This window comes from Thalia democratica, chromosome 6 (genome assembly GCF_965202585.1).
Source record: "Thalia democratica chromosome 6, ktThaDemo2.hap1.1, whole genome shotgun sequence".
Taxonomy (NCBI): Eukaryota; Metazoa; Chordata; class Thaliacea; order Salpida; family Salpidae; genus Thalia; species Thalia democratica.
Window position 1 is genome coordinate 33,923,310 of NC_139170.1, and position 22,887 is coordinate 33,946,196.

The 22,887-nt window shown below is 24.8% G+C and overlaps 1 protein-coding gene across 1 annotated transcript in view; it reads right to left on the reverse strand.

The window, feature by feature from the left end:
* Nucleotides 1-5,778, reverse strand: part of LOC145837785 (FERM, ARHGEF and pleckstrin domain-containing protein 1-like) — a 41,008-nt gene extending 35,230 nt beyond the window's left edge. The window contains exons 1-4 of the mRNA XM_082945229.1: nt 5,691-5,778; nt 3,021-3,130; nt 2,291-2,438; nt 1,587-1,772 (exon numbers count right to left, since the gene is read on the reverse strand). Of these exons, the coding sequence (XP_082801355.1) occupies nt 1,587-1,772; nt 2,291-2,438; nt 3,021-3,086 (400 nt within the window). The 5' untranslated portion in view covers nt 3,087-3,130; nt 5,691-5,778. The remainder of the gene's footprint in view (nt 1-1,586; nt 1,773-2,290; nt 2,439-3,020; nt 3,131-5,690) is intronic.
* Nucleotides 5,779-22,887: the final 17,109 nt, after the last annotated feature.

Genomic DNA, 22,887 nt, shown 5'->3' on the forward strand with positions numbered 1-22,887 from the left:
CTTAAAATTACTTTTAATATACTTTTATTATATATGTGAAATGAAAAAAAAATATCAACAATTAAACTCAAAAAACAATATACAACTATCTTAACAATGAATCAGAAATCATTACGAAATCACAGCAATATTTATATGCTTATTAAATAGCGGCAAATTATATTACATAAAACCGTAGCCCACTGAAAAATAGTTGAAATATTTTGGTAATAACTTACCACAAATTGAGAGGGTGTGTTTCATATATTTGTTCCGACTTAATTAATTTTAACTGCAAATCACTTTGCATCAAAATTGCTTCCCTTATAAATTATTCACGTCTAATTAGGTGTTAAGTATTAATTGAATTTAGTTTTTATATTCTAGGCGTTATGAATTTAAAATGTTCAATCATATGTGCATTAAGATAGAATATGCAAACTATGTAAGCAGGCTAAGTTAGATTTTGTCTTCATTCATGTTTTTACAATATACGATTTGATTGCTGCAATTTTTATGTTTTTTTCATAATGTACAACTGTTTTTTGGAACTACAGTTATTAATAAATATTTTTAAAAGTAGTGTACCATGTAGTTGCATTAAAACAGAAAATAACTCTTTTTTTTCATGTTGGAAAAATTTTAAGAACTAACTTATACTTTATTTTTACTTGAGTAAATTGTTGTAAGCAAACAATAACTCTCATTTGTATGCATATAAACCTTAAATAATAAAAATCAAAAATTTAATCATGTAAAGAAATATTATACAACTTTGATAAAAAACTGCTGCAGGTAGCAAAGGACTAATGAAAAATACAAAAGAGTTACGAAAAAAACTAAGAAATAAGAGAAATATTTATTAAAAGTTTATTATACAGAACACAATTATTCTTAGTAGAAAATAATGACAATTTTTTGAGTCAGCAAAACATTTACAATCTAAAGTATTAAAATAGGTTTAATCATCTACAAAAGTAATTAGTACTACTACATTTATTTTATCTTTTTACCGAATAAAATGTTTCTATATATATCTACCAATTAGCTTTACATATGCAATTATGCTTGAAAATAATTTGCATTGCAGCTATTTCAAAACAGAGATGAAACATCTTTTTACAACAAATCAAAAAAAGCGGTAGTTTTTGTTCGTGTCTCAATTTTTTTACTTAAGGTCTAGTTTGTTTATGTTTGTGAAAAAGCATTAAAAATTTAATAAATTTATTTTAAAAAAATTTAACTTGATTATTTTATATTGATACTTTTAATACAATCTTTAAAACAAGCTTGATTTGTACTTTTGATATTTTAGCTTGTTACAAATATTCAACCAACAAGTAGCTAACATGTGGATCAGTGATTTGTTGTTTCAGGGTAAACAAGAAATAGTTCAATTATCGATTAAAAAGTCAGCAAATATATGAAAATTTAAAAAAAAAGTGAACAACATACTAATAGATGAAATAATCATAGTTATTTTAGAAGTATAAATATCAAGAAGTTTTAAAACCAAACAAGACCGTATAAAATTCTAAAATAATAATAATAATAAACAACTATTATTTTATTGAGGAGTATTTATACAAATAAAATAAGCAACTAACACTGCAGTATGGTGGCGAGCATGTACACCAGCACATTCTTTTCCATGCACTTGTGGTACTGACCATTGTGCACGTCCAATCTCATCTGCAACGCTAACAAGTACGTTGTGTATTCCTCCAAATCGTCAACATTGTGCGGGTAGAACCTCACCACGTGACACAGCTCCCTTGCTACTGACTTGCTTGCTGTAAAGGAATAGTGTATTTTAGTGTTAAAAAAGTTTTGACAAAGTTAAGTTAGTTTTGAATAAAAGCAGCTTGTTCAGATAATTTTATACCTTTTAAACAAGTATACTTACACTAATCCAATAAATTTACTATGAATAGTGCAATATAAATATTTATATAGTTTGCTACTACTTTGCTGTAAAAATTAATTACTTGATTATTGAAAATAGTTGTAAAAACTTGAGTTCATTTAAACTTGTGGAACATAAAGTTTTTGATTTATTACTGTATTATAAAATGCTTGATTTCATTTTAAAACACTTAAAATAGTTCTTATAACTTGGCTTCGAACTAATCTTATTCTTATATTATGATAAATTTTTATAAAAGCTTGTTTTAATTTAGTTAACAACAATGAAAACAACCTAAACTTTTTGTTTTTTAGTTTAAAAGTACAATCTTAAAAACTTTTTTTTGTTATTGTCAATAACATTGAAAATTTATATCATGATTATAAAAGTATTTAATAAACCAACATTTTATTTGTTCATCAATTCTTTTAGTGGGATCAAGAAAGACTGAGTTGTCTTCTCTGTCACTGAACTGAAGTCCAAAGAAGTCTGATTGTTGCAGGTCCAAGTCTTTGTTGACATTTTGAATTAACATGCTGGCCAATGACTTCCACTGCACAATAAAATGTTTAAAAAACGTGATCTTTTTAAAAAGTACAGTTAAGAAATAAACTTGCATTGTTAAAATACTCATTTGTTTTAATAGATAAATTGTATGACTGAAAAGAAAATTGTGCAGAAAAGTACTTGAAATATTTCAGTTATTAGCATACAAAAACTTTAGCTAACAAAGTTTTTTATTTATTAATTTAGCGACATGAACAGAAATGATTTTTTCAAAATATTCGTTTATAGCAGCTTAGTTGATTAACACATGGTTAAACTTGAAATATAACCTAGTAAGAAAAATATTTCAAAACATTAGATAAACAATAAAATAGATAGAGTTATTATGACCTTTTTTGTGTTTTAAACATAGAAAGCAATCCATTTTGATTGCTTATAATTAAAAGCAAATGAATTAAATTTAAGGTAATTGACAAAGAAAAAAATATATGAATTGTAAGCAACCAGATTTTTTTTTTCTATTTATTTATTCAACTTTTTGATAAATACTAAACAGACCTTTTAAAATTTATATGTAGCAAAACTATTGACAATCATTAAAAATTGTACAAAGAAAATATTTACTCACATGTACATTGTAATCTTTTGTTTTTCCATCAAGAAACTTTATTTTTACTTGGGACAATGCTGGCATCTTGTTTGAATGTTTAAATTGTTCTACAATCAAAAGCTATCAACCTACCAAAAGGTATGCAATAAGTAGAAGTAAAAATAAAAGTTTCAGCATATCAGCTAAAAACTTATGTTATTAAAATTTTATTAGACAAATATTAGTTTTTCAAAGTTTATACTTGTTAAATATTTATGTTAGCTTTAGTTTTCTTCAACTGAAAAATAAACAATCAATGTTTTTTTGTAAAAAACAAGAATTATTGTTACCTATTTTTATAACTATATTTCTATGGAACTTTTTCTGGTTAACAACAATATATTTTGTAATTTATGTTATTTATCAAACAAATTTTATTTTTGTTAGTCTTCAAAAAAAATATTTTTGACCCATAAAAATTTAAATGCTTAATATTTATACTATGTTTAAAGAGGTAATAAATCAAACAATATGAAACTAAAATCAACACAAAGTTGGGTGAATTTTAATTGATTATGATAAGTACTTTCTAATTGTTTGTTGATAATGTTTGTTGAATGTAAAGCAATTTAAATAACTATATTATAAAGCACTACTTATTAGATTAAATTTTTAACTTAAAATTCTAAAAATAAGCCAAATTATTTTTAATAACAGTGATAACAAATTACAAAAGTTACAACTTTTGAGGCCATAGAGGAATAATACAAAAAATTTACAATCTAATTAAGTTGCAGACTCTTTTACCAGCTACTAGTGTATTAAAGGGTTAAAGTTGGGGGTTTCAATAAGGACCTCATGAAAGTTACTTATAAAAGTTATGAAAAACACTACTTAACTTAAAAACTTCTTCCACAATTAATAGTAATTTCAAGTAATCTTTTTCAAACTTTTTTACCTTACTCTTTAGTAATCTTTTTCAAACTTTTTTACCTTACTCTTTATCAATCAACAATTGTGTAATATTATTTTTTATTATAGTAAATAACGAATTAAAAAATTAATAAAATGTTAATGACTTTTTCTGCAAATAAAATGCTTAAGTTTTATTTATTTTTTACATGCCACACCATGATTTTTTACAATCATGTAAGAAAAATTATCTTAAATGATATGTATTTCAGCAAAAATAGTCTGGAGAGTAATTTTATTTTTAAATTTCAATAAAGTTGGCTCAAAGAAGTCACCCCAATAAAAGTTTGTATTTAGAAACTTTGAAAAAACTGACTTATTTCAATGTTTAATAATTTTACATTGTATATTTTAAACTTTAAAATAAGAGTCAAAATACTACATTTTGAAGAAAAAGATGGTTTCAAGTTATTTCTTTACACTATATGAGTATATTCAATATTTGTATTACATATTTAGTTTTAAAAAAAATTAACATATGTTAATTTCTTGAGTTTATGTTGCTTGGCTTATTGGTAAAGTCATGAGCTATTTGAATCTATTTTGAATAAAACAACATAATGTCTACAGTGAATATATTATATGCTAACATTTTTTAAATGTACATAAGTCATAATAAGTATTTATATTTTATATCTGAGGTTTTTATTTTACTTTGATCTTTTATTTTTAACAAAATTTTTTTTCAGTGAGTTTTAAATAAACTCTACTGTCTTAAAAACATTAACTAGATACTTTTTATCTCAATATTGATTTAACCTTATTACCTGTTAAATTATCAATCAACTTCTTAAATGTGAAAAAAAAATTGTTTTAAACTGTTAACAAAATTTGAGATAAATAAATTTATAACTTGTCAACTTATCTTAAAACAGTGATTTTTTTCTTAATAACTTTTTTTGTGTAAAATTAAATCAAAAACAAGTATAACCATTTTATAAGCTTAAGTAGAACCTTAATTAAACTTCCTATCTGGAGACAGTTGGACTGCAGTTTAAAAAATATATGGGTGAGGGTTAAACAAATTCAATAATTTTTTTTTTTTTTAATAAATATTTTTCTATCATTCTTTTGTATAATTTAACTTTTTGGGTGTGATATCAAATCTACAAAATGGATCAAATTAAAATTAATATGTAAATTTATAAAAGTGTAGTATAATAGTATGTACTCAATCTTTTATTACTATACATGCATTTACTTTGAAAAAATTAATTTTGAGCAATAATATTTTTTACTGTAAATCTAATCATTAAATGAATCAACTTAAAATTAAGAAACAATCATGAATAGGTCTTTAATTGTGTGTATGGGTTTACTTACTTTTATTTTTATATAAATATTTAACTTTGTCAAAAATAAGGTTCATATTTAGTACTGCACTCTAACAGTCCTCAGTGTAGTAATTTATTTTTTTAATTTTAATCAACTATTAATTAATTATAATAATTTAATAATTATAATTTAAAACATAATTAAATAACAAGTTAGATAAGTATTTAGGATTAAAAATATATCTTTTTTACTAAATTACTTTAAGTAACTAAATTTTTTGCCAATGAAACATTTATTATTATCATAGGTAGGGTTTGACTAATATTATTTTTAACCATAAAAAAAATAATAAACAATTCATATAACTAATTATTTTTGAAAAACTTTTTTAGTATTTCAAAAACAGCTTCAAAATAAACTTTTTTTCAAATAATCATTTAATCCAAAGTAAAAACAACAAACCTGATATTCGACAGAAAACCTTCTTTTGAATCATTAAACTGCAACAAAGCTTTGGATTCTAAGCTCAATTGGTTAGCTATTTGCAAACTGAATGCATTGGCTTTATGTTTGCCAAGCTTACAAATTGTGTTTGAGACTAATTTGGGCAATTTTAAATCGCTACATAAGTCTAGGTTGTGCTGCCATGTAATTGTTTAACTAAAGCTTCATAACAACTGACTTTAGGTATGATAAATATACTTCATATGTTTTTTTGGTCGTCTAGAATATTATTTTTAGTTTTATTTAGAGTAGTTCTTAAAGTTAAACTAGTTTTAACTATCAGTTTAGTCACTTTTTAATTTTTATTTTCAGTTTGTTTTAATTTCTTACGAATTTCGTAATCTTTTATAGTTCTTTTACCTAGTTTAATTTTAGTTTATTGAAAAACAGATAAATAAGAAAAGATTTATCGCTTAAAAGTTTAGTCAAAGGTATCTTAAACACAAGATATTTGCTATAAATATAATCTTTAATAACCATTCTTATTAGAAATTTAAAGAAAAAAAACAAAAGCACTAAGAATTTGATTTTACAATTTAGAAATTATTATTCAAAAAACACTTATATTTTTATGTCTTTTTTTACTTCATTAAACAAAAAAATTAATTTTTTTTAGGGTTGAATATTTTGTAGTCTAGAGTAGACCTTTTGTTAAGATATTTTTTAATTAAATAAACTCTAGTAACTTTTAAAACAAGCCTACTAGAAGCAGTACCAATTTACTGGCTTAGCTAAAAGTTATTTAAATTTTATTAACTTCGTGAGAAATAGAGCAAAACTCTTACAATTGAATAAAAAAAGTTAAATGCTTATTTACATTTATATGATATGTAGTTTTAAGTTTTATTTAGAAAATCTTATTTTTTTTACGAGTTATGTCTTAAATAGATGAACTATCAAGCATATATAATAAGCTAAAGTTACTGAACAATTACATGTTTCTATTAATAATATTGAGACCAAATAAGTTGCTAGTGATTTTTTTTAAGTTTGAAGTATAATTATCCTCACAGTCACTTTTTTCACTGGCTTGCTTCCCAATCCAAATCGTAGGTCTTTTAGATTCACCCTAATCTATATATATATGTAATCGAAAACCATCATATGACTGCAATTGTTTCAGTAATTTTTTTTTAATATTTAGATTTTCGTGTTTTAACCCAGCTGATTTTGATATATAATTAAGTCTTTTACAAAGCTTTTTGAGCTAATTTCATATAACTGTATTCTTGTTTTTTTTAGTACTAAATTGTCAGCAAATACTGAATAGTACCTATTTTATTGTTCTTTCATTGTCACATATTTTTAAAATATGACTTCAATGAAAAAACTGTTAAAAGAAACTTAAAACTTGGTTGACGTTTTACAAAAAAAATAATTTATGAAATATTGAAAATAATCCCCTTTATTAAACATATAAAAAAAAATCGGTAAGTACGAAACTGTTAAATGTAATCAGCTCGATTTTGCTAAAAGTTATGAAGCTTTTTTTTGCTGTTGATTTACATAATTTGCCACGCTGAAAAAAAAAATACCGCAAAACTCCAAGGTCGGGCATAAGATGCACTTTATTGTACAAGCAGTAAATTACAAATCTAAGACAATGATACTTAAGTTTGAAGCTGAAGTTTAAAAACGCAACGGTTTTACGCAACTGCTGTATTTCCACTAAATTTTTAACTACTTAATATAAAATTAAACCAACGTTGTCATAAACTAGTTTGATACACTTTTCTCACTTCATTTGTGAAAGCGTTTCAGTTATTTTTCTGTTGTAAACATTAATGATTACAACAAAAACGCACGTCTGAACAACTCTTTTTGAAATGGTTTGAAGCCAGTTTTGCTTAATTTAAAAACTTTAATGATTAGATGAAACTCAGAAGTTTTTTTACAAAATTATCAATATTTGTACAACAGCGACCAAAAATTTTAAATTAACCTGTTCTACTTGAATAAAAATCGGTAAAGTGTAAATTCTAATGTTTTTCAAAAAATCATAACTGTTTTATGAAATTTTGATTGTATTTCTGTAAAATACTTAAGGAAATGAAAGCAAAAATATAAATATATACCATGTGGTAAAAACATGCGAATTTTTGAAATTAAAAATTTTTAGTATGCAAATTAAAAAATTATCACCTTCCTCCAACATTGTCTTTGTCTAAAACTAAATGTTGTAATAAAAAATAAACAAAAAATTTCTGAGAAGATTTATGTGCAGATACCTAAGCGTGCGCAGGTTTCAAATTTGAGCAGACTTCGCAGAATGAGCAGTTGAAATGATTTAGTATAAGGTTAGTTAGTAATTTAACGTTGGTTTCCAAAGGATGAATTTTATAAGTGCAACCTTTAATGTTAAACATATAATTATCGGTGTAAAAATAAAACTTACTGATGATCGCAGCATACAGCTAAAACAAAGAAATCTTGAATAGACTTAAGAGAACGAATTAATCAAAGTCAAAATGTTACAGTATAATTTTTGTTTAGCAAAATTATTTAAAAGTTTTATTTATTGATAAAACTTCTTCTTTTTTTAATATATTAGATTGTAGTTAGTATTTAATTTGTTTTTTCTAAATTATGTGAGCACGACACGTTTGGATTCCGGCAAGTGTCAAAATCGAATTATAGTGAAATGTACTTACAAGTTTTTTGCAAAATAAACATTTTTCTTGAATGAAACGTTAAGAAAAGAAAAAATATATAATAAAATCAACTTTAAAAGGTTTTAGAATCTAGCGAACATTTTTAAAAACTTTAATGATGTGTTTTATACGGGTAGCTGTCTAAATTGCACGAAGATAAAATTGCGCGAAGATAATTTTGCACGAAGGGTCACTTTTGCACGAAGACTCTTTTGCACGAGTAGATAATTTTGCACAGAGACAAATTTGCACGGGTTAATTTTTTTTTTTCTATCACTGTAACCCCTAACCCCTACCCTCGGTCGGTAAGTTATTTAATTTTTTTTTTAATTTTATCTAAAAAAAAATTTTTTTTTTTATTTTTTTTAATTTTTTTTTTCTACTATCACTGTTACCCCTTACCCTTACCCTCAGTCGGTAGCTTTTTTTTTTTAATTATTTTTTTGTAATTTTGTATGGTATTTTTTAATTTTTTTTTTTACTAACACTTTTACCCCTAATCCTTACCCTTGGTCAGTAACTTTTTTTTTTTTTATTAATTTTTTTTATAGTTTTTTTTTGTTTATTTTTTTTTTTTTTCTGTATTTTTTTACTCTCGTGCAAAAATGTAACTTGTACAAAATTGACCCTTGGTGCAAAATTATCTTCGTGGAATTATGTTCCCTCGCGCATTTTTGTGCCCTCGTGCAAATTTGGATTTGTGTAAAATTGGCTTCGTGCAATTTTGTGCTTTCGTGCAATTTAGTAACCTCGTGCAATTTTATGTTTGTGCAATTTAGACCCGTTCCCGTTATATACTTAATACTCTATAAATATTGAACTTTAAGTTATACTAATAATAAATAAATTCTAATCATAGTTGTATTGATTTTTATATTTAAAGTTTCATACTTAACTTAAAGTCAGGTACAATAAAAACCAAGTTACTCCAAGAAAAACTTTATCAGCCTTTAAAAAATTTGAATGAAATTATTACGTTAGTATTTATGAATTTCAAACTATTAGTCATTAAGTATTAAATGTGTAACTTATTACTTAAGTATTAAAAAATTTATGCTAATAAAACTTTTATCAAATATAAGTTAGTAAAACAGTTTAATTGGTATTTTTTTTATCTATTAGGCCAGTGGTTGGCAGCGTTTTATAAGTCGCAAATTTTCTTAGAAAAACTCATTCGCGGGTGGCTCTGTATAAAAATCTTCTTTGCGGGTCGCAGTTTTATCAAAATATTTGTAGTAAGCAACATAAAAGCACTACTGTAAACCTAAAATTCGATAAAATAAGCAGTATTAGAGTACTGGTAATGAGTAGTTGTTAAACTAAGAGCCTAATTTTAAGCAATTACAACATAAATTTTCTTATTATTTATTTAAAAAAGGTATATTTTGAGCTGAAAACAGCCACGCAGTCCGCAGATTTTGGCTTTGAGGCTCGTATTTGGCCTGCGGGCCGCAGTTTGCCGACCCCTGTATCAGGCTATACAACAAATCAATTTTTATATACTGGAACAGCTAATTAAAGTTAGACTTTAAAGTTGTCATTAAAACAACTCAGAACTCCTGTTTTGTTTAATTTTTTAAAGAAAACAATAAATGCATCTCAAAACAAAGTCTCACTTAAGATAAAATAGCAAACTTTTTATGAAAAAGTATTTATTTATTTATAATTTTTCAAATATATTATGGTTGATTAAAACTTAAATCTAGTTGTTGCAAAATTTAGAAGAAAATTAGTTGTATTTTTTAAGTATATCAATTAATATATATTTCAAAACTTTAAAAAGGTTTACAATGTAGTATTAGAACCATCACCGTATCAATTCAAAAATGTTCTTTAAAGAAATGTTAAATTAAATAAAATTAAAAAATCTAATTTTGTAAATTTCAAAAAAGTTTTTACATACATAAAGTGAAACGATGTTATTTATTACTTATAGTTTTGTTATTCTAACTGTAAATTCGAATTGTAATGAGCTTGATGGGAAAGTGTTGAAGAACTATTTATAACTTGTACGTTTGAATTGAGTTAGAGGAAAAGGTACAATTTTAACTTCTGACCAAACATAATTTTCTATGTCATAAGCTTCTATGGAGTCAGTTCGATGATATTTTTTCAAAAATCCCTAAGGACACAAATCTTATTATTTATTCACTGCATCCAAAAATATAAACGTGCTAGATACATTTGATTCAAAAAGCTAAACTGGTTTGTTTTACTTTAGTAAACTTCAACTGAAGGCATTTCTTTGTTATGACGCAAACCAACAATAACAAAGAACTTTCTACTGTGAACTACGGCTTTGAGACCATGTCGATTTGTTTGAAGCTTGGTCTCAACGGTTGTCCACTATTTTCAGTTGAGTCGTATTTTTCTATCGTATAAATGCTTGCGTTATTTGAAAAGCCAACAAATGCCCATATTTTATCTTGTAAATATATATTACTTATTTTATCTTGAAAAATATAAATATTAACTAAGCTTTGTTACCAAAAAAAAGACCAAATTTTAACAAAAGGACTCAATAGAAGTATTAGTTTTTTATGACTTAAACTTTAAAAACTAGCTTGAAGTTTTGGAAAACTATTCAAACTAGCCTGAATTTTGCGAAAAAAAAATCAAAACAAGGCTGAGTCAGCCTGCTTTTTTCAAACACTTTTAAGTCTGGCTGAGTTAGCCAACTTTTTTATCAATGATGATCTGTTTTGTGTTGTTTTTAATACCCTGCGCAGTGTATGGCAAACCTATGCTCAACATGGTATACTAATCTCTTCAATACAGACTTAGTCACAAGCATTTGTAAAACTTTTTAACCATTGTACTAAGAGTAAAAAATAAAGGTTTTAAACTACTAGTTTTCTTGCTTTTATTGATTCCCAAAAAATATTATTTTTAACATGGTAACAACCTTTCAAACAAAAACCCTGCCTGAATGACCAAAAACTATACTGACTTATTTCAAACTACAGTGAATCAGCACGTGCCCATGAAACAGTCAAAACAAAATACTTAAGAGCAAAAAACTGACAGAATTTATTACTAAACGATCTAAAAAACCTAGAAGTACTATAATACTATCAGAAGGATTTATTTAAAAATAAAACTTTAAGAAAAAAGATATAAATTTTAAAAAAGGCCTGAGAGTAAGAAAAAAACCTATTTTGTTTAAATATTGCAAAAAGAAAATAAATAGTCCGAGTTTAAAAAAAGTTTAAACTGCCCTGAGCTGGCCTCAGTTAGCTCGTGTTTTAATTTAATTTCTAACTATTGTGAGTTATCCAGAGTAGACCAAGTGTATGGCAACACTGAGTTTAACTAGATGTACTAAATTCTTCAAAATTAACTAAATTTTCAACCATATGGAAAAAGTTAAATCAATATACATACATAGAGTCATAATTAATCTTAATTTTTTTTAGTTATAGCACTAATCGAAATGATATAGCTTAAAATAGTATTTACAAGCAGATGTAGCTTAGAAACTAAAATAATAACAAAAATAAACATTCAAAAAAAAAACTTAATTAAATATTAAAAGTTATCCTAAAGTATTTTATTAGTACAAGTTATCTGAGTAGTCTGTTTTAAATTAACGACTAATATAACTAAAATATTTGACGGCTTGAATTGACTTTTATTCATAATTAGTATCTTTCGCTTAAACGTTAAATTATTTAATGTTACTCTGCTTATTTTAAATACAAAACATTTTTTTTTTCCTTTTATGTGTAGCTTTACATTTTAATGCAATTTAACTGAACATTAAATATAGTTGATATTATTAGTTTTCATAACAACTGTAGCTTGTAGTTTGATACTTAAACTTTACACTGTTATAGGGAGATTTGAAAGGCGTAAACCAGGTTTATGTGCTTGTCGAACCTTTGCATTGAGTTTATTTTTACTAAAAAAATACGCCGATGTTTTGAGCAAACTTGTCGTAATCTTAAATAAAGCTTTATACTAGGCATGGGCAATGTACGAGCCGCGGACCGAATGCGGTATGCAAGCAAAAGCTATGAATTATTAGCTTGAAAATAACTTGCAGAAGTCAAAAAAAAAGAACTTTTAAGGAAAATGTTTGAAATATTCTCTAAGGTCGATGTACATAACAAACTAATACTTAATAAATAACAATTATATTACAAGTTAAGTTAAATTACTATCAGTTTATAAATTCTTTTTTTTATTTTGTAAAACAATGTTATCAGTAAATTGCCGACCAATTACATTGCGACCTTTATTTTATGAGAACATAACTGAAAAAATAATAAACAAACTTTTTTATGTTTTTTCTTTTTTTAAATGTGACGCAACTCCGTCAAATCCCCATCCAAAAAAAGTCGCCTTAATATGTAATATCAGTATTTCTATCAGCTGGTATCAATTTTCAATTATCATAAAGTATTAGAATTTGACTTCATTATTTGTAACGTGTTAATTTTTTTGTATAAAATGTATAAGTGCTTATCAGGGAAACTAATATCTAAGATATTGAAACATGTGCTTTCCCCGAAAATAAAACGTTTACTGAAAATGTTTTTGAATCATAAAACTCACACATGATATTATACTTGACTGTATTTTCTGACTAATTAAAAAAAATAAATATAAGGTTTACACTTAATAAGAAATATCATAATAACGGTTAGAAGGGAACTTTTTGAAAACTAAAATATAAATTATAACAATGTTTTGATATATTTTAGATAATGAGAGGTTACTTAAAAAATTTTTACATTAACTTACTTGAAAAAAATCGATAGTTAATGGTTTTATTTAAGGTAACCTACTTTTTATTATTAGTTTAAATTTTTTAAATGCTACTTGTGTTTTTCTTTTTCAGATTACATTTTTAATGGGTTGTTTTATGGCAGATTTTAACACTACTTAAATGAAAACTTTATTTCAATATAAATTATTCATGCTTTGATTTTTATAGTAAACAAAAACTAGCTTTGTATTTTTAACTCAGTGATATAAAAGAAAATTTTATTTACAAAAGGTTGACGACTCATGAACTGAAAAATGTTTCAGATTCAAAAAAAAAATAATGAATCCGATGAAAGTGTTGTAATTTAAGTGACGATTTGATTACTATTATCTGTTATTTGTAAGTTAATTGATAGTTTTGTTGTAAAAATATGTTATAAAAAAACTCTGTTTATAGACTGCGATACTTTTTTATCTATGGACCGTTTGAAAAGCTCTACATCACAAAATAGTTTAAAAATAAAATAAAATAAATATTTTAAGACTTTATCATGCAAACTAGTAGTTGAGATCTCCTTATTTGTTTTCTAAAAATCAAATATATAAAGAAAGTATTTTAAATATTTATGATTTAGGTATTTATTGTAAATTCGGCTCGTCAACTAAAAACGTTGTCCAACCCTAATTTACACTAACTTTAATACATATCTTGTATAGAAGTTTTAGTTATTATTAATTACTACCTAAAAACAATGCACTAATTTGAAGAAGATTTATATAATACCGCACCTTTGAAAACTTAAATGCAAATAAAATTATACTTATGTTTTAATTTTTGAAGATAAACTTTTTTTTTTGTATAACTTAAGCGTTTTTTTCTTATTTTCAAAGAACTAAGGTGATAAAGTTTAATCTACTGAAGTAAACTTTTTGTTTTAGTATTAACAAAATATATAAGGCTGACAAAATTTGAATTAAGTCAAATGTTAAACAACAACAAAAAACTCAAAGTACTTTGATTTACAAAATACTTTCTTTCTAGAAATTATCATAAGTAAATCTGTTTAAAGGAAAAGCTTGTAAATACTAATTTTCTTTTCATAACTTGAAGGTATTAGTCATTTTCACAAAGTTTTAAAAATACATATAGTAATTTTTTTGTAGCATTTTACAAACGAACACTCAACCGATGTTATAAGTTAACATATAATAGTTCTTGCTTGTCTTATATAATATAACCGATAACCATACAATAAGTGTATACGCTAGTAAATTTAAAAACAAAAGTCTTCTAAGTTTTGTTTATCACAAAGTACAGTTCTACCCATTAAACTTTAAAAACAACTGAACTTGAATGCTAACTTAATGTAAGTACTCCAAGTTTGGAAACTTTAATTTGTCTTAGTTATCTTATTACAAAGTTCGATTAATAAAGTAATATTTTTAACACTTTTTAATGTTTATAAAATCTAAATAAAAGCTGCGTGAATTTGAAATACTGCAAAATTTGATTAATATAGTTTTTACTTCATCTTTTTTTGAAAATTTTAAAACTAACCTTTTGTAATGAAAGACTACTAATCTTCAACACAAAAAGTTTAAGTATTGAAACTTTATACAACTAGTTGTTTATTTTGACTGCATTTAACCATAAACTACTTCTTTTTTACTTTAAACAAGTTTTATTTTAAACAAATTATAGTAAAAGACTGTCTTAGAATAACATCATAATTTTAAGATAAGCTCATTTCGAAAATTAGTATTCGTTTAAAAGTTGTGTTGCAACAAGAATTTAGGGATGCAATGTCAATTGTAGTAAATTTAGTAATTTTGAATTTTAAGCCGAAAAAGTAACCTTACTATAAAAAAAACCATAATGACGATTCAAATTTTATTAATTAAAAAAAAACGCATATTATAAAATACTAATACTTATTTTAGAAATTTGCGAGTTCAAATGTTTGCTTTGTTGTGAACATTTTTGGCATAAACTTTTTCTAAAAAAATTGTTAAAAAATTTAGATAGACAAAGTTCACGGTACTTCAAAGCATACATTTAAAGCTTCTTTCATAACCTCTTTTTCAAAAGATAATAAATTTATATAAACACACAAATTAGTTTTTATATCTAAATTACTTTATCGCTTTTTTATTAGTCATTTTACTGTCTCAAAAAAAAAATATATACTGTCATTGTGATAATTCATTGTGAAAATATCTTAAAAGCAGAAAAGTAATTAAAAAACGTATTAACTTTATTCATTGGAAGTAATAGTTTATTATAACTTTGTCGGTAAAATATTTTCTTTAACAGTTCGTATTTTTATATAAAACTTTTTTATATATTAAACTTTACGAAGTCTTATTTAAACATAAAGTGATCTCTTTTGTTCTTTTGCTAATTGTTTATGTAACTTGCTTATTTCTTTACAACTTAAAAGTAAATAAAATATCAAAGTCTATTTAGTTAGTAAAATAAAGTTTCACAAAAGTAAAATTAGTATACAAATTGCCAGTCGCTTTATTTAGTACGTCATAATAGTTTTACAAAGTTTTACTTAATTTGCATACAAACGCTCAATGAAGTTATTATTAAGTTCAACTTATAGGTGATGCAAAAACATGTTCTTGTGTTTATCTTTATGTTAACATAGATTTTTACTCTTTTCACTTTACTTGTTTACTTTTAGTTTATTATTATTTCTTATTTATTTTATCCTTCACTTTACATTAAGAAGCAGATGAGTACAAGCTATACTTCAAACCTTAAAATCAAAGCGAAGATTATCTTCTGATAAGCAAAAGACTTTCAAGCATTCAAAGTCTTAAAAAAGCCAACAATTGGTATAACTGTGGTAATCACTTTAATTTACTTTAATAGATTGTTTAAATCTAAGTTTAACTGAGATATAAAAAGTTAGCGTATATAAAATACTTAGAAGTTATTTTATAGTGACTTTAAAATGAATAAAAAATATACTCTGATCTTTCGTTTTTGAACTTTTGATCAGTTTTGCACACTTTTACCCTTAAAGCATTTTTTATTTATTTCAAAGTTTGAAATAGCATTCGATTAGAACAAATTTAAACGGTTTTTGGTTAAAATAAAGAGAGTTGACACTGATCTTTATAAATTTATTCCACAATTACTTCTCTATTAACAGCTTAACAAAAAAATAACGGCGGGTTGATTGAAACACCTTTTTTTTATGTTTGTTTGCTCACCACCACTACTTATTAACAGTAAATGTTGATTGCTTAATTATCTTTAGGCTGAGCAATTGATACAAAAAGCTGCCCTAAATCGTTTCTTTATTTTTTCGTTTTATTTATCCATTTTGCTTTTAACTTTTCTTTAACAAACTTTGTTATCTTACTCTTTCAACATAAAACTAAAGAAGTAAAAAATCTTCTAAATAAAAGCACAAGTTTTCTTTTGATGCTTAAATTCCGTTAAACGTTTTATTTAAGTATTGTTAATTTAACAAAAGAAAACGCTCAAAATATTTAGTCCTAGGATCTAGTGTACGAAAGAACATTTCGGTTATCGAGTCGTACACCACTTGGATACAGTTTAACGTCATTGTCCAGGACCCTAAAAAATAATAATCTAAGAAAATAGCCAACAACTGTTACAACGGTAACGTTAATTTTAGTTTCTTTGACATTTTTGTTTGACCGTTCTTATCATTGAACAATTTCCACCTGTTTCATTAGCCTTAACTGGTATCAAAACGAAATTTATCTTTTTGGTTATAAAACAGGAAGTTGATACTGATCTTTACAATTTAGTTTCTATGAAATTTTAACAGACAAACGTTTTAACTTTATAATATTTCTTTTATCTTTAGTTTAAGAATTTCTAGCATATCTAAATTAAATAATTGACATATTTCAAAACAAACCTGATTATACTGGACATAAATCTTTCATTCTGAGCTGGTAAGAATCTACTAAATCGGTTGCAATTATTCCTCCAATTACAACCTTTCTTTTCCTCTAGCTAAAACAAAAGTTAATTTTACAGATTGGACTGCTTAAAATTTCGTTTTTTGTTCGTTACTTCAGTTTATTCTTTCTAACTTTTTTTTCGAAACTTATCGAGAACTGCACAAAAGAACTTTTTATATAAAATTAATTTGACAATATATTGTCACTACCTTGCATTTAACTATACTTTTAACACTTAAAGTTATCAATTTTTTAATATTTCTAACTTTAAATAACATTCGGCACTAAACTTGCCTATCATTGAGTCTTAACCTTTTGAGAATAAACTGTTAAAAACAAATATTAGAGGGTTTTAGAACTATATTACTCGAAAAAAAGTATTTAATACCACTTTGTCAGTCAAATTTTACAAGATAATTCTAACATTCTTATCATCAAACAACTGTTACTTGTTTCATTAGTTACAACTGCTTTCTTTTGACGAACTATTTCTTAATGTTTTGAATTATTACTTACTGGTTTAAACAAAACTTTGAAATCAACAGTAAGTTTTGATTATATATGAAAAATAGGTTTTGTATTATTTAGAGAAGGAAACGCTATTCATATAAATATTTTTGCTCTAACAAACTTATTTGTTTACTAATTCTTTTATTTCATAACTACTTTTTTAATTCGAAGCCATAAAAACAAATTTTAAATATAAGCAAGAAAACTTTTGCTTTTATTACCAAAAAACGACGTTGACCATAATAATACATAACACTTACTGGAAGCATCTCTAATGGTTTTGTTTTATGCTAAAAAACAGTCTTTCAGTTTTAATAGCTTAGGAATAAAAGTTACAATATCTTAGATTTTTGCAAGCTCTTATGCAAAGCTCACTTTTATAGTTTTTAAACTATTTACTTTTATTTATTTGAATTAGACGAACTATAAAGTCTATTTATATTTTAGTAAGTAAATATTTTTCTAAGTTTTAAAAACTAAAATAAATCTTTATTTTTTTATGTTTTTGATCTTTCTAAAGAAAATTATAAGCATCATTTTATAACGTTTTTTTTAAATTTGTATATCGGTAAAAATATACTTAATAAACTTCTTAAATACATACTTTTTTAAACAGTTTTAGACTTTAATATCCAAATTAGATTTTTTTCTGTTTTAAAATTATGAGTTACAAAATACACGTTTTTGCTAACAATCACAATTATTTTTTTTTTTCTTGTGAAGCAAACTTCTTATACTGATCTGCAAAATAGAGTTTTTTCCTCTTAAAGTTGTTGACCTATTTTTTCTTCTATAACATAGATTAGTTTAATTTGCAAAACATCTATTGCGAATATAAGTAATTCGAGGTTTTCAGTATTTTTCAAGATTTATATCTCTTTCTATACAACACTTTTTCTTTTAATCATTATTTTTAAAAGTTTTTACATCATAAACTTCATTTAGAATTAGTTAAACATGCGAACTAAAATAATGTAAAATATTATTTTGCTCGCTAATAAAGTAACGACGAGTAAACTGAAAAGAGTGATCTGACATATAAGTAAAAATAGAATCTTATACTTGGAAGCTTAATTAAAACGCCTGTACTACGACTACTGATATGTACACTGAAACCATTAGTTATGCAAGAAAAATACAAGTAAAAACAATAAATTTTTTTGTCTTATAGTAGATACTGCAACTGTTAAAAAATCACTCAAGGTTCAATTATATTTTGCTCAAACTTGATGTTAATCTTAGAATTTTATGTCAATGATACACTTTTGCTCAAGTTAGGTTTACTCTAATTATTTCTAAACTGCAAAAACTAGCTGAAAGATTGTATTCATAGTCGCAACAAGACTTGAGGTCTACATATTTTATCAATTATATGATTTTCTCTGTACGACGCCTGCAAGAAAAAATATTCTAACTAAATGTGTTATTTTGTATCAATACTGTTAGACGTCAATGCATTTGATTTAGTTCGTAGGGATGCACTTTTCGCGGTACTTTTAAAATTTGAAACATTTGAAGTTTGTAAAATATTTTCAAGTCTCTTAGTATTAACACAAGTAATTTTTCACATTAACACAAGTAAACAGCTCTTCAGTTTGTTAATTTTAACAATATCTTAAAACATACATCAAAATGATTATGATTTGAAACTACCGTTCGAAATTTATTATTAAACCAGCTGAAGATTAAAGGCAATCTCTTTTTGTTTTTATGAAAGATATGTTCTGGAATCTTGAAATTGCATTTTCCTAATAAATTATATATATAATCTATCACGAAAAGTAGACAAAAAAGCAAAATATACATTTTATAAAGCTAATGCTTTAATATTAAGCTACCACAATTAGAATTTCAAACCGTAGTTTCAAATCATAATGATTTAGATATTGATAAAATAAACAAACTAAAATAAAAGTGAAACAAATGTGTTTGAAAACATAGTGTTTTATTAATTTGTATATGATTATACTTATGGCGAAAACTAATAAATTTATAATACTAACAAAAGTTAATTATAAAACTTTCTTTAATGTATCATATATATTGAGATGTTCAGTTTAACTAGTTGCAGTTTATAACCCACGTTTATTTAAAAGGGCGAACATTTTTATTGAAATACAAGCTCGATAGGTCAGTTTTACTATTTTCATCAATTTTTCTCATTAATCATACTAATATGATGTTTAAAAGTTTTGAACAAGCCACTTTAACCGCAAAACTAATAGTATTAGTTAATCAAAATTTTGTTGTGGTGATAAGTTTGCTAAATGCTGGAATTTATACTTAAAACTTTTTAAGTTTTTGAGCAATGATTTTAAATAGAATATATTTTTGAACTTTTTAAAATCAAATTATTATTTTTTTATAAACAACTTGCTACTATACTATTTTTTTTATGAATACTTTTTGGTTTAGAATTATGTTTAAAATTGTGAAGTTTAACAGACTAGTTTTTCATACAATTTTTCGTTTCAGAATATAGATTTTATACTTAATTTTTTTTTTCTTTTTTAGCTAGTTATAATTTTTATTATAATTAGATGTGCGCTCAATAAACGAGAGGTATTTTAGTGCACCCAGGTCCTTTGACCAAAGATACTTTGAGCATGTTTTTCTTTGTTTAATTAAATATAACAACAACACTTGAATACTGTAATAAAATTGATACTAAAAATGCTACACAAAAAATCTCTTAGACAATGGTTATTTTTGGTAGTATAGTAAGAAAGAGTGCTTACAGTTTTTAAATCTTCTATTTATTACTTGTTCAGTTTCTATAATAAAAAAACTATACTAAGTCTTAAGTTAAGTTACTACTTAAAAATGAAATAGCTCAAGACAGAGTTTATAAGCAAATTGTATGTAGATAGTGACAAACGGTCTTTGTCCAAACCAGTCTATAACATACTTGTGAAGGTTCACAACTTTTTTCTTTAACAAATAGGTGGTTTTGTTTAGAAAATGAGAATATTAAAAGCTTTACAAACAATTACACAAGTTAATATTTACCGTTACTAAGCAAAGTAGACAATGGGTTTTAGTTTCTAATCACACAAGTTTGTTTGTAGCTGGACTGTATGATAGATTAACTTATAGAATTAAATAAAGTAACTTTATGTTATACTTCAAAGTATATAAACAGTTGTTTTTGCTAGCATGCATTAATAAAGACAATGGCTGGCTTTATAGATAGTGTCAGCAATGTACCTTGTATTATAATCTTAATTAAAACTAGTTATGTGATAAACTCAGTAAAAAAACAAATTTACATAAAATTAGTAAACTATTGTTCACTGGAATCAACAGTAGAATAACAAAAATCACTGTTTAAGCTTTATACGTGTCTACGCTAAAAAACGTTGCAAAGTTTTAAACATTATTCATATACCGCCATTTTCTATTTAGAACGAGTTAGTTCAACAAGTAAGTTAAAGAGACAATTACTCTGTTGTTTAAACGGGCACAACATTTTTTACTATCATGGTTTTATATTTAGTTTCACAACTATGTAAAAACTTTTAACTTAGTCTAATCATTTTTATCAAAAAGTAGTTACAGTGTTTTGTTATTGTTTGAAATTCAAACTCTATTGATTTATTATTTGTTAATGATAAAGATTCGATATAATTTCAATAGATAAGTATAATTTTTGATTTAAAAAATACACAGCAAAGTATTTTATTTTTTGACAGTATTTTATACAGTATTTAATATTTAAGCATCTGAACTGATTTAATTTAAACATCTATTATGTAACTATATTGTGTTATATTTTTCTAAATTTTCGTATTGTAAAACACAAAAACTAAATAATTTACTAAAAGTAATATCTGAAATGAAATATGTTTTCAAAACTAAAAACAAGACTTAAAGGTTAGCTTTTTTTTATTATATCAGTAGTACAAGTTCAAATGGACATTATTAAAAAAAATGCAATAAAAAGTGTTATAACAAAAGTACTGTTATATGTACACAGCGAGTGAAACACAGTAAAATTACAAAAATCACTGTATAAGCTTCATACGTTTATAAACTAAAAACACGTTGCAGAAACTTAAACATTATTTGTTAATTGACATTTTCAATTTGGTAAAAGTTAGTTCAACAAGTGAGTTAAAAAGAAAATTACTCTACTGTTAAAATTGGCAAAACACTTTTTACTTTGATAGTTTCATTTCCAGCTTTAGACCTTTTTTTGTTTTTATAAAAAACTTTTGACTTAGGTTAATCATTTTTATCAAAAAGTAGTTACAGTGTTTTGTTATTGTTTAAAACTCAAATTCTATTGATTTATTATTTTAAAAGATAATTATTCGAAATAATTTCAAAAAAATAAGTGTAATTTTTGAAATAAAAACAACTAAAGCAAAGTATTTGATTTTTTGACAGTATTTTTGACAGTATCTAATATTTAAGCATGAGGAACAGATTTTTTTTAATACCTTTTAAGTAACTATATTGTATTATATTTTTCTAAGCTTTTGTATCGTAAAACACAAATACTAAATTATTTACTAAAAGTAATATCTTAAATGAAATATGTTTTCAAAACTAAAAACACGACTTTAAGGTTGGCTTTTTTATAATTTTTTCAGCAGTAAAAGTTTAAATGGACAGTGTTAAAAAAAAAATTGCAATAAAAGTTGTTATAACAAAAGTGCATTTATATGTACACAGTAAGTGAAAAAAGTAAATCAAATCAAGTTTCATAACTTTTTTTATAAAAATTTAGAACTTTCAAAAAACTTAGCTAGCAAGTCTAAAAAACCGTGTAATCAAAAATGTATGTAATTAAAGATTTTTTTGTACTGTATCAAATAATAAAACAAGCCAACTATACAGAAAATTTTTTTTAATGTATTTTAAGTATTTCTAACTCAATTTTACCAATAGTTTAAATTCAAGATAGTCATAATAAAAAGTTTTTATAATCAAAGTTTACTCCAACCTTTCCTCCTCACCAACTTCTTCCTCCTTAGACTGCCTCTCATCAGTATCCTCCTTCTTCTTATTTTTCTTCTTCTTATTATTTTCCTCAACAGTTTCATCTTCATCAGTTTCATCTTCAACGCTTTGATTCTGACCGCCTCGTCAAACCGCCTTTTTATTTCTTCGATTCTTCGTTCACACGCTTCAGCTGACGGGCGAAGGTGCGGTTGTTCGTTGGTGAGCTCAATGATAAGATCTTTCTAGAAATAAAAAGCTATTGTTCAGAATTTATTATCATTCTCTAAACGCTTTTCGAAAAAGTATTAAAAGTAAGTCTATTGATTTGTCTACCATTACAAAAGTTTAAGTAAGTGTGAGGTAAACTTACCACCAGCAGATATCCA